General features: G+C 39.5%; 1 protein-coding gene across 3 annotated transcripts in view; it reads right to left on the bottom strand.

The window, feature by feature from the left end:
* The window catches only part of LOC140533859 (1,5-anhydro-D-fructose reductase-like), a 32870-nt gene extending 26762 nt beyond the window's left edge, over positions 1 to 6108 (bottom strand). For 2 of the 3 annotated variants that reach the window (XR_011977082.1, XM_072654186.1), the window contains exon 1: positions 5413 to 6108. Coding sequence is in view for 2 of the 3 variants with exons in the window: in XM_072654186.1 (XP_072510287.1) it covers positions 5413 to 5451 (39 nt within the window). In the remaining variant the exon portion in view is untranslated. Of the gene's footprint in view, positions 1 to 3679; positions 3836 to 5412 lie in introns of all 3 variants that reach the window. The other variant, XM_072654188.1, reaches the window with a different exon arrangement.
* Between the last annotated feature and the right edge of the window lie 7500 nt (positions 6109 to 13608).

Raw genomic sequence — 13608 nt, 5'->3', positions numbered from 1 at the left:
GATATTCCCCATCCTAGTTATGTCCTTTAGGTTTAGTTCTAGAGATCAGAGAAGAGGTAAAAAATCAAATCTATGGGTACATCAATAAGACTTAGTTAAGAAAAATACAAAGAGAACTAAAATCAACAAATATTTATTAAATGTGCCATGTACTGTGATAGGCACTGTGGATCCAAGCATAAAATACAAAACAATCCCTCCCAAGGAGTTTACAAATATACATAAAAATACTTACAGCACAAATACAAAGTTATATATATATATGCACACACAAAACAAGGTAGTTGGGGAGAAGAGCACTAACTATTAAGGGGAATCCGGAAAGGCTTCATGTATAATAAGATGGTACTTGAGCTGCATCTTCAAGAAAGAGAGAGACCCTCTGAGGCAGAGATAAAAGTCAGTGTTCCATATCTCAAGGAGTTTACCATCTAGTTAGTGAACCAACAGAAACATGATTACAAACAATAAAAAGCAGTGTAGATTGCTGAGGGGAATCACACTGAATCTGATGTTCAGAGGAGTGGAGCAGTGAGGTGGTGCACTGGATGGAGGACCAGACCTGGAGTCAGGAAAACTCATCCTCTTACCACTGTCCCTGAGAAACATATGGTTTATTTCTATCAGCACTCCTTTGTTCATGGTTTTCCCACTGCCTAGAGTATCCTCTGTCTGTTCTCTGCCTTTGTGAGTTCTGACCTTCCTTCTAAGCCCCATTTATGGCCCACCCCTTCGTCACATCTTTCCTTCACCAATAGCTAACAGTGAGCTCTCTCTCTCTTCTGAACTGTGGTTGTTGTTCTTGAGTCATTTTACTCATGTCCAACTCTTCATGACCGTATTTGGGGTATTCTTGGCAAAGACACCTAAGTGGTTTGCCTTTTCCTTCTCTAGCTCATTTTATAGATGAGCAAACTGAGGTAAACAGGGTTAAGTGACTTGCCATAGTTCACTCAGGTCTTTCTGACTCCAGGCCCAGTGCTCTATTCACTGCACCATCTAGCTGTACCTCCTGCTTATTATTATCAACTGAGGTATAAAACAGTGATCCGTAGGCTTGACAGTTCTGACATGAAGGGACGTGGAGGATGACCAACAAAGTCTAACTTAAAGAGAGATACTCTATAAATGGCAGTCTCCAGATGTTCATATTTTTGGATGACATTATGCAGATTGCAACAAGTCCCTGGAAATTGCCATGAAATGAAAGCCAAAGTCACTTTAACAAAAGGTAAAAGGAAAAATCAAGTCAGTAAAGAATGTCTGTTATCCAGACTATGACATTCAATTAGACAGATACCCCACAGATTTAGCTGGGTCCATCAGTACACATATTTTGGACTGAACCTGCATATAGATGATAAACTAGACTCAGAATCGAATAGGAGGGAAAGTAGACTAGATTTCACTTGAGAAATTGCAGAGTTATTAATGAACCCCAAACTTCTCTGTAAAAGAGGCTTATCTTTTTAACACCAATATTCTTTTAGTCTCCAAATAATTAATTGGTCACCCAAAGTGCAATGAAGAGACATATGAGATCACTAAACCACCCAGCATATTACTACTGAAAACTTTCACACCAGAAGTGACATTAAAGATACCCTCAAAGAGATGCATGACTGCAAAAGGAGGTGGGCCAGTTACACAGCGAGAGTGAGAGGGATTCCACTGGCATCCATGTAATGTCAAGATATCTATGGAAAGACCTTCAGCAATTTGGGTAGATCCCTCATGTAGGATAGATAGAAGGCTATGAAGATGGAAAAGAGATGCACAGTTTGAGGAAGGGTGGATGGCGTGCTAAATGAAACACTAGAGGAAGCATCCATATTGATGACTTCTCAGATCCATTTAAAGATTGAAGTTAACACGATGGCAAAAAGGGAAAGTCATATAAGGTAAGATGACAACTAGAGAGTTGCAATCTGCTTTGGTACACAGAGGCCACTCTGAGTTCAGCATGAGTAGAATCATGTGTTTATAATTCACTTCCTAGGCCTCAAGCTGGAACAGGTGAGATACAAAGCCAAACCTGGTCCTTACATCATAACGGAATGGTCTCAGGCTCTTTGTACTATTAATATAACTGAGGGTAGAGTCAAGATGGCAGAGTGAAAGAAAGCATTTTTGCCTAGTTCTCTCAGACTGAATTCTGATCAGAAAAGTTGAGAAAAAGTTACAGTGAGTCATTTTTCCAACATAGAGAGACAGACAGAGAGGTCTGTGAATACCAGGTATGAGGGCTGTCTAGGAGACTGTTCATTGAGGCAGCAGGGAGGAGCATTCTAGCACCTAGGGACAGAAACAGGACCAAGACAAAAAGCACCAGGGCTATAAGAGATCCCAGAGGATATTTGAACTAGCACTGGGTAGAGGAATGGTGTAATGTTAATGGGCTTACATGGAGCCCTGGTGCAGCGCCAGTTAGGCTCTGGACCATGGGGCTTCCCACACCTTCCCAATTAAGTGCTGATTTCCAAGATTCTCTAAGATAATCAAGCGCCCAATCTTTTATTGGAAACAGTATATATTGTACTGCTTGGAGGGAAAGGTGGAGTCAGAGAGAGAAGCAGGCAGGGAGAAAGCTGAGGGAAGAACTTGCTAGGGGACCTTGCTCTCAGGGAGGCTTGAAGGAGAAGGGAAGTATCAACACTTCTTGGATTGGTGATGAGTACCTTACTAAATCTTGCCTTCTGATATCCTAAAAGCAATGATCTAAATAAATATTTTGGTTTTGTCTTGGAGGAAGAGAGTTTGTTATATTTTGCAAACCAACCATGGAAATATACGTGTATATTCATAGCAGCTGCTATGGGTATCACAACAGCATTACAAATGGGTACTATCTGGCAGCTTTTGTTGACCATTAAACAGTTTCGGGGTCAAAGATCCAGGGAGGAGAGGTATGTTCACAAGGTACCCCAGCTATGTACTAAGCAAGGAACAAATTTTGAAAGCACAGCAATAAAAATTACATTCAGTAAAGGGTCTTTGAAGCATAAATTAAAAATTAATTAGAAACTAAATAACTTTATCCTAAAGAATGGGTGGTCAATAAACAAATCATAGAAATAATTAATAATTTCCTTATAGCTAATGGCAACAATGATATATAAAAATTTGTGGGATACAGTGAAAGTATTACTGAGGGAAAGACATCTGTAAAAGAGTTAAAGAGAAGATTGATATATTGAGCATGAAACTAAAAAACTAGAAAACCAACCAATTTAAACTCCCAACTGAACACCAAAACAGAAATTCTGAAAATCAAAGGAGAGATTAACAAAATTAAAAGTAAAAACCCCGTTGAACTAATAAATAAAACTAGGAGTTGGTTTTTTGAGAGAGAAAAAATTAACAAAATAGATAAGCCATTAGTTAATTTGATTTTTAAAAAGCTAAATTCACAACCAATGAAGATGAAATAAAAGCAATTATTGGGAGTTATTTCAACTATTAAATACCAACAAACCTGACTGAAATTAAATGGATGAATATTTACAAAAATATAAATTGCACAGAGGGGAAGACCCTCAGAGTTTCTGGCCAAAACAGAAACAATTATTAACGTTAACTGAGTCAATCGGGGCTCAAACAATGACCAAGTGAGGCTTGGCCAGATTGATTTATTTTTTTAAACTAGGTAAAAGAGGCCATTCTCTGCCTCGTATCTTACCTCACCCTTCATCACTGACTGGGAATTGACTCAGTTTGAGTCAAAAGCAGTATGAGACTTGTGAAAGACCTTAATTTAAAAAGGTCAAGGTTTCCCTCTGCAGCCAAGGTCTCCAATAGTCCTGGATCTATATCTTGCCACTGGACCCGGATGGCTCTGGAGGAAAAAGTTAGGCTAGTGACTTTGCACAGCCCTCCCTCACTTAAATTCAATTCACTTGCATGCCATGGCATAAGCTCCTTGACATCATGGTCCTCTCTGAGAATGAGGGACAAATAACAAGAAACAACAGCAAATTGCACAGCCGAACAGAACAAAAGACAGAATATTTAAATAATTCTTAGAAACAAAAATTTAACAAGTCATAAATGAGCTCCCATTCCAATGGAAAAAAAATCCCAGGACTAGATGGATTTACAAATGAATTCTACCAATTATTTAAACAACTTATTACAATACTACATAAGCTGTTTGAAAAAACAGGTAAAGAAGGAATCCTACCATTTTCCTTCTATGACAAATATGGTCTTGACACCTAAACCTGGGAGAGTCAAAACAGAGAAAGAAAATTCTAGACCTATTTCCCTAATGAATATTGATAGAAAAATTTTAAATAAAATGCTAACAGTAATAGATCAAAAATATCACATATTATTATGACCAGACTGGCTTTATAGCAGAACTGAAAGGCTGGTTTGATATTAGAAAAACCATTAATCTTAATATTAAACCAACAAAAATCATACAATTATTGCAACAGATGCAGAGAAAACTTTCAAGAAAATACAATATCACTTCTTTTTAAAAACACTAGAACACACAAGAATAAAAAAAAAAATACAGCAATAAAATTGAGCTAAAGCCAAAAGGAAGCTAGTGTAAGATACATCAGAAACCTTTCCAACAAGATCAGGGTTGATGCAAAGATGGTCATTATCACCATTACTATTCAATATTGACTATAAGACACGAAAAAGGAATTGAAATAAATAGCAAACAATAGTATCACCCTTTGTAGATATGTTAGTTTACTTAGAGAACACGAGTAAACTAAAAAATAACTGAAATAATTAACAACTACAGCAAATTTTCAGGATATATAAACCCACACCAATCATCATTTCTCTATATTATATTTCTATTTCTATATACTACATGCATTTCTATATACTACATGTATTTTAGGTATCATAAATTTTTATATTATATATTTCTATATATTATTTATTTCCATACATTATATATTTCTATATATTCTATTTCTACATTATATAATATATATTTTATTTTTATATATTATTTATTTCTATATAATACATATGTTTCTACATAACATATTTCTATATATTATAAACAGAATCCAGCAGGAAGAGATAGAAAGAGAAATGCCATTTAAAATAACTATGGACGGGATAAAATAACACAGAGAAATTATATAAACACAACTGCAAAACACTTCACATAAATAAAGCCACAGGTCTTTAGCATGGCCGAAGGGACATGGAACACAAGTCTTCTCCCGCCTGCACAAGGTGGCCAAAGGTAAAAACAGGTCTTGGAGAGCGGGACGGGGAGCGGAGGCTGGGGGTGGGGGGAATAACTAGAAGCACCGGCTCTCCCTCCCGGCCACCCCCGAGTCGCGGCCACAACCCAAGCAGCACTAGCCGAGCGCCGCTTCCTCGGCGGGTCAGGCCAGCCTCCCCACGCCCAAGGCAATCGGAGTACCCCTCTACCTTCCAGGTGCCGAGACCCAGGACAGGGATTTTCTCCATCTCACTCCAGGCTCGTCCAGCTGATCGCTGAGCGACTCCACCCGCCCAACTCTGGAGTCCGGAAAAAGGACGACGTGCTTTTTGATTGGCTGTTGGAGGCTGCTCGGGCTTCCCTTCATTCGTTCATTTATTCTTTTATCTTGCCCCCTTTTTGGCTGGGTGCTACATCCATCCAGTGCGACCTGCGACTCGGCCCCGTTGATGGAGGATGTTTCTAAATTTAGCCGTTTCCAAATGGAGAGAAATGCAGGGAAGTAACATTGTATCTTGTCTGAAAGGCGGCTGGAGAGAGATCAGAAGTCTGCAGAGTCTGGGGCAGGGCACGTGGCTTGGAGACTCTTCTATATAATCTGCCTCCAGGGAGAGAATTGATGAACTTTGAGTGCAAATGGAAGCGTGCTTTTTTCACTTTATTTTTCCTGTTGTTTTTTGTTTGTTTGTTTGTGTTTCTTTCACTACATGGTTACTACGGAAATGTGTTTTGCCTGACTTCCTGTACAAAATCCGTATCAGATTGCTTTCTTTCCTCAGGAAGGGGTGGGGGGAGTGGCGGAAGGGAGGGAGAGAATTTGGAACTCAAAAAATTTTTTAATAAATGTCAAAATTTACATGTAATTGGGAAATATTTAAGAAAACAAAAAAATAGAGATTTTAAAAATAAGAAACATCAGCATAGAAATGATAATTAAATCCGTACGAACTAAGACTACCAAGTGAGTGTATAGAGAAAAGGATCCAGGATAATACTATTCCTCCATCTTTCCTATATAATAACCTTTAACAACACTATAACAATAAGCATGGGGTGGGGAGTTGCAGGAAAGAGAGAAAATTAAAGGATGGCTTAGTGCTCCTTAGGAGGGAGGAGGGGAAGGGAATCCACCCTCTAAGAATATACAAAAATAAATATCTTTTTGCAATGGCAAGTAATTGGAAACTGGAGAGGCGTCCTTCAATTTGGGAATAGCCAAACAAGTTATAGCATGTGAATATATGGTATGTGAATGTTAGGTGAAGGAAATGGTGGAGGAGATGGCTTCAGAGAAACCTGGGAAGACTTGTATAAAATGAGGAAGAGTGAAGTGAGCAGAACCAGGGGAATAATTTACACAAGAGCAACAATGATATAAATACAAACAACTTTGAAAGTCTTAAGAACTCTGATCAGGACAATGACTGACCACAATTCCAGAGGACCCTTCATAAAGCATGCCACTTATCGACTCAGTGCAGATTAGATATATTTTATTTCTGGACATAAATAATAGAAGAACTGATTTTGCTTGACTATACATGGTTTGTACCAGGATGTTTTTCTGTTGTTGTTGTTCTTTTTTTTCATAGTGCAAGGGAGAATGCTTTAAGAGAAAGGCAGATTTTCATTGATTGAAAAAATAAAATTTGACATTAAAAGAAGTTGCTAAGATAGTGTTATATCCATCCTCCAAATTACAATGTACTGGTAAAATACATTCTATAAAAGATAACCTAATTAATACCAAAGTTTGAAAAAGAAAAAGGAAATAGTACACCAATGTACTTGTAGAATTTAACAAAGGTAGAGATTATACCCAGGGAAAGCTTTTAGTGTCTCCTGCTCTGTACTAATGGTCTCCTAATTGCCAAATTCAGTCTTCATTGTCTTTGACTTCTCTAGAGCCTTGGCCACTATTGATTACTCTGTCTTCCTTGTTCCTGTCTTCTGTCTAGGTTTTCGGTTTACCTTTCTCCGGGTTTTCCTCCTACCTATATGACCATTCCTCTATTTCATTTTCTTCCTGCCAAACCTTATCCCCCGCCTCCCACCTTCCCTATTACTGCAGAGGACAATACCATCCTCTCAGTTCCTCAGGCTCATCCTGAATTCCTCACTATCCCTCACCCCCTGTATCCAAACTGTTGCCAAGACCTGCTGATTTCACCTTTGCAACATCTCTCAAATATGCCCCCTTCTCTCCTCTGACACTGCCCCACTCTATAGAGTACAGGCCCTCATCATCTCCTGGATTATTGCAATAGCCTACAGGTGGATCTGCCTCCTTCAAGCCTCTCCCCACTCTAATCCATTCTGCCATTAAAGTGATTTTCCTAAAGCACAGGTCTAATCATGTCATACACACACACACACACACACACACACACACACACACACACACACACTCCACACCACACCACACCACACCACCACTCCACCCCAGTAAACTCCAAAGGCTTTCTTTTGCCTCAAGGGAACAAATACAAAATATTCTTTTTAGCATTTAAAGTCCTTCATAACCTAGCCCCTCCCATCCCCCCCACACACACACCTTTAAAATCTTTCTACATCTTATTCCCTGACACTACCCTTTCATCCAGTGACACTGGCCTCCTGCCTGGTTTTTCTACACATAAGACACTCCATCTCTTGGCTCTAGGGCGTTTTCTCTGGTTGTCTCCCATGCCTGGCGCTCACTTTCTCTCTCTGTCTCTCTCTCTCTGTCTCTCTCTCTGTGTCTCTGTCTCTCTGTCTCCGTCTCTGTCTCTATCTCTCTGTCTCTCTGTCTCTCTCTCTGTCTCTCTCTCTCCTTAACACCAACTGCCGAATTCCGTGCCTTCCTTTAAGTCCCAACTAAAATTGCACCTTCAGGAAGCCTTCCCTAACCTCTCTTAATTCCAGGGCCTTTCCTCTCTTAATTATTTCCTCTTTTTTTCTGTATATAGCTGACTCTATATATTTGTTTGCATGTTTATCTTCCCTATTAGAAAGTAAGCTCCTTTAGGGCAGGAACCATATTTTGCCTCTTTTTGTATCCACAGTGCTTAGCACAGTACCTGGCAAATAGTAGGTACTTAGTACATATTTATTAAATTTGAATTGTTGACTTTCACCAAGTTGCATCCTTCCTTCATTGAATCTCTGACCAGGGAAAGAAAGGAGAAGATAAAGTTCAAAGGACAGTGAAGAAAAAAATGTTCATAATTAAACATTGTTACTTAGAATCACTAAATCCTAGGCAGAATAAAACATCAGTTGGTCAAGTAGCCAATTTGCTTTTGCCTAGAAAGAACTATAATGGGGAAGTGAAGTAAAGGAAAGAGAAGAAGTGTTTATTATATAAATTAGCCAGACAGTGTACTAAATGCTTCACAAGGATCTCATTTGATCCTCACAACCCTGGGAGGTGGGTGCTGTTATTATCACCATTTTGCAGTTGAGGAAACCAAGGCAAATACAAGTTAAGTGACTTTTCCAGGGTCACATAGGTAGTATCTGAGGTTGGATTTGAACTCCAGTCTTTCCCATTCTAGGCCTAGTCCTCTATTGGCTGTATTACCTGTCTCCTCTATAATCTATAATCAAATTTTCTTAGGAAAATATTTTTTCTACAAACAGAATTTGAAAATAACTCAAAAAAATTTTGTCCAGCCCCTGCCTGAAGTAAGAATCTCTTCTACCATATGATAGCATGATGGTTCAATGGAAAGATCCCTGGATTTGGAAGCAGTCTAATTCATATTCCAGTTTATTTACAACCTTTGTGTCCTTTTGAAAGTCACTTGATTTCTCTTGCCCTCAGTTTCCTTATATATGACAGGGTCAATCTTCAGCTCATTTGGGGGATCTCTTCAAGTTCTAAATGAATGATTCTGTGATGCTCAACGTGTAGTCCAGCACTTAACACAGTGTCTGGAGTGCATTAAGAAAATAATAAATATTGGTTGATTAGTTGTCCAGCTTGCAGTAAAAAATTTCCAAGGTTATATCTTCTGAGGCAGATAATTCCTCTGATTAACAGTCTGTTCTAATTCTTAGAAATTTTTCTTATATTAAGCTGAAATGCATCTCCCTATAACTTCCACCCATTATACTTTTTGGGGCCAAGAAAAATAAGAATGAGAGTCAATTAAGAAAAAAATGTGACCTCCAGCAAGGGTCTAGCGCCACTCAAATGTGGGCTGGGAAGCTTGATAGAGCAGCAAGGGCATGATCTTCATGTGGGATATCTTCTGAATTTGCCTTATCTCCTATCACATGGCATGTAACCACTGACCTTGAGATAATTGGGAGTTACTGGAGTTTATTCAGTAAGTAGGGGGTGGGATGGTTAGACATGCATTTTGGGAAAATCACTTTGGCGACTGTGTAGAGGATGTATGGAAGTAGGGAGACATAAGACAGAGAAGTCAATTAGGAGGCTACTGTCCAGGTGAGGGTTGATGAGGGCTTGACTTAGGGTGGTGGCCATTGTGAATGACCATAAGGAGATCTATAAAAACATGTTGAAATCTTGGATGATTCTGACCAAGGCTGGTCAGAAAGCACAAGTACTTGTTTTCTCTTGCCCCCATCTCACCCAGATCATGGTAACATCCCTTCAGTCTTTCCTCTCCTCTAATCTGCCCTTCGTAAAGTTGCAGAATTAATCTTCCCAGCTCAAAAACCTTTAATGGCTCTCCTTTGCTTGAAGGATAAAATATAAATTCTTTCATGTGTTTTAAGACCCTACAGAAAGCCATTCCTACCTGCCTTTCCAGTCTTATTTTGCATGTCTCTCACCTTCACATTCTCCATAGATTCTAAATTCCAACCCTACTGTACAACTATCTATATTCCAATTTCAACCTGCCATCTTCTGCCTCTGTGCATTAATGCAAAGCATTGCCCATGCCTGGAACACTTCTTCTGCATCTCTGCTACTGAATCCATTTCTTCGCTTCAAGGTGCAGTTCAAATTGCACAAAATTCATGAAAACTTTCCCCCAGCTGAAAGCAAACTCTCCTCAAACTTTCTCATAGGTAGAAAGGAATAGACCAATGAGGACCCAATACTTAGAACAGGTTCCAATTTACCCTTCTTGGTGGGTTATACAGAGCACACCCAATACTCTATTTGGTTCCAGTCCAACACATGGAAGCTTGATGGGCTTACTTCTGGCCAGAAATTATTGAGGGGCTGGTACCATAAAGTGGAATCATCTCATTGGATGAGGAGCCAGAAGGACTGATAAGCTGAAATTGAGTTCACAAGCAAAAGGACAAATATGCCCAAGGGTGTGCTGGAGCTCATTCAAACTAATTCCTAAAGGTTGATTGTTAAATTCTTAATGTGAGTATTTGCACCCCTGAAATCCAAAAATGCTTCAAATTGGGGTTTGATTGTTTCGTTGATTTTCTGGACTTAAGAAAGTGATGGCAAAAATGTTAATAATGCAAGTTGAACGTGAGTGTATCATGCCTATATCCATTCCAAAAAACCAGTTATTAAACATCTATTAATATACCATGAGATATTCCCCTCTCTTGTCCCTTTTACTCTTTTCCTTCCTGGTGATAAAGAAAATAGAAAGACTGTTGGACTGTGGGTCAGGAAACAGCAAGCAATATTCCCCCAGTTGGCCTGTCACAATCTTATGAGTTCGTGTCACCTTTGCTGCTTTTGTGTGTAAGTAAATGAATATCATGAGAGGGGATTGCTCAGTTGATCAGTGGGTTTAGAAGATCTGTGAAAATAATCAGAGATCTTATAAGCAACTGAAGTTGATAGCAGAGCCTACTGGAATCAGTAGTAGGAGTAGCCAAGAAACCTGCTTAACTGACCCAGTCCAACAGTGTGATTGACCTTTCAACCAATTGTAAGGAGCCAGTGAATCTGAGCAAGGGAGCAACTCTTTCAATGCCAGTACCATGTCCAGAAGCAAACTTGATGGGAATTCCTTCCATGGAGAAAAGATCTCTCCAGGTCCAGAAGTCACGATGTACCTACCTATCAGTCCCTTATGTTCCCTACATGTATGCCTCATTAGCACTGTGACTTAATTTTGGACCCACTCCCCACAGAGACCTTGTATTTTTAGGGTGAACAATGTGCCTGTGGTTTGGGAGGAATATTTTGTATCATCTGCTCTAAGTTTGATCTTACTGCCCCCAGGAACCTCACGTGTGCAAGAGGAGAGTGTCCCCAGATTGAGGGATATTTTTGTAGCTTCTGATCTTGCTATGCCTTTTAGTAAATATCCCTTTTGTAAAAGCTAATTGATGTCAACTGATTGGTTGCTTTTGGCAAGCACACAAGCATACTGTTGCTTGTGAGCAACAGTAATAGAAGCCCATTAGGGTTACTCCAGTAACCTGAGAACCTAGCCTGCCAATGCAGTTGAGGAAGTGACCCCAGAAAAGGTACTACATAAAGACTTTTTCCAGGCCTCTCCTTTACCCTAATCTTTTACCTTCTTCTGCTATTTATCATGCTTATTTGTTTGCATATAGATACAGATATATGTCTATAGTTATAACTATATGTATCTGTACAAACAAGCATGATTCACACACATGTATGCATGTAAATGCATTTTTTCATGGACTACATTATATTGTGTTTATTTGTGCATAGATCAGTCACTTAACACGCATTTATTAATCACTTTTCATGTGCCATGTACAATGCTAGCCCACAGGAACACAAATGCAAAACTGAGACAAACTCTGCCGTCAAAGAGCTTACATCCTATCAGGGGAATACAACATATAGAGTAGTGGTCATGCAGTTGAGCTTTGATAACTGAGTACAGCCAAATGGCAGTAAATTGTCAAATACTTTCCAATTCAATGGTAGTTCAATTTGGTTATTATTCCTAAATTAAAAGCAGGGCCCTGTATAGACCCTGGTGTCCTGGTTGATTGCTGAATGAGATGTGAAGTATGATCAGGAACTAACTACACATAGTGGGTTGAGGTGAGTTTTCAATCAGTCACCCAATAATTAGGATGGCTCAGCCTCAGGGCGGAGTCCAAAAGCTGAGTATATTAAATCCTCTGGAGTGAGGAGTGGACACCAAAGCACTGCATCTAGAATGTGGTTGTTCCCAGGAGAGAGAAGAGAAGCAGCACAAGTGGTGAAATTCCCACACTGGACAATACTAGATGGGATGTACGTACTGTTGAGGAATATTAAGGGGTTCCCAGAACATGTCGTTTTGAGTTTTCCAGAAACAATGGACCTGGAGTATGCAGGAGGCCCTGAATGCATCAGGGACAAAGGCTCCCCTTGTATCAGCAAGGCCCCTGACATACACAGCCTGCTGTCCAGGTTCTTAGATCTGCTTTTCTAAAAGCAAAGCAATTTTGGGGAGGTCAACAATCACTTTAATCAAGTACTTATATCATTAACTTAGTTCAGGGGGAAAAGTCAGCACCCTGAACTTCAGAGAAAATATAAACAGAGAAACAAAGATCAACAGATAGGGTTTCCAACTGTCTGACCATAAGCAATACATGCATAGTTACCAGAGATAGAAGCATCAACGTCTGGGTTTTCAAAGCCAGGGGGCTCCTTAGTGGCTTACCAGAGTCTCTTGTGGCACACAAAACTTCTTCCAAAACCAAGCCCCGAAGTAAAACCTCACCTCAGAGTATATACACACTTTTCAGAGCCAGAGAGCATTACAACCCTTGAGACCCAGTGCCTCATTAGAAATTAACAAAAGGTGTTGAAGCCTATTAATGGGCAGAGAAGATCTTTAACTCTTCCCCCCACCCACCATTAACCTTAAATTACCATTACACCTCTGAGGTTACATAATTTATTGTTTGCACCTCAAGCTATATTCCCTGTATGTCCTTGGGAGTCAAAACAAGGCCAGTCAGTCTGCAATAGATTGAGAAACTGATTGTGCAGTTGGGACCCTTGTGGATAAGCAGACTATCCTATCTTCGTGTTCTAGCAGCTCCAAAGGAAAAAAATGCTGCTTTTGTCATCATATTCCTCCTCCTCTACAACAGAAGTTTTGTCCTTTTCCCACCTTTACTGCGTCTTCCCCCCTCCCATTCCATGCCCCTTTAGGTGGTGATTTGTGTTTCCTCCTCCTTCCTTTATTGAACTATAATAAATATGCAAATTTCTGTATGGATTGTAAACTCTTTGGGTTCCACATGCATGTGTTTGTAATAAACCTACATTTGTCCAAAGTTTCATGAAGTTGTGATTGCCTGCTGACAATATCTTTTTTAAATTTCTTGAGGACAAAAACTGTGTGTTTGTTTGTCATATCACCCAGCACAGTGCCTTTCATGTAGTATGTAGGTGTTCAATGGATATTTGTAGAAGGCAGGAATGCTGAGGAAGGCAGGAAGGAAAAAAGGCTGGAGGGAAGAAAAGAAGGAAGAAGTACCAAGTTCAA

This window comes from Notamacropus eugenii, chromosome 3, assembly GCF_028372415.1.
Source record: "Notamacropus eugenii isolate mMacEug1 chromosome 3, mMacEug1.pri_v2, whole genome shotgun sequence".
NCBI lineage: Eukaryota > Metazoa > Chordata > Mammalia > Diprotodontia > Macropodidae > Notamacropus > Notamacropus eugenii.
Note: the sequence above shows the minus strand (reverse complement) of the source record. Positions and strands in the feature narration are given on the sequence as shown.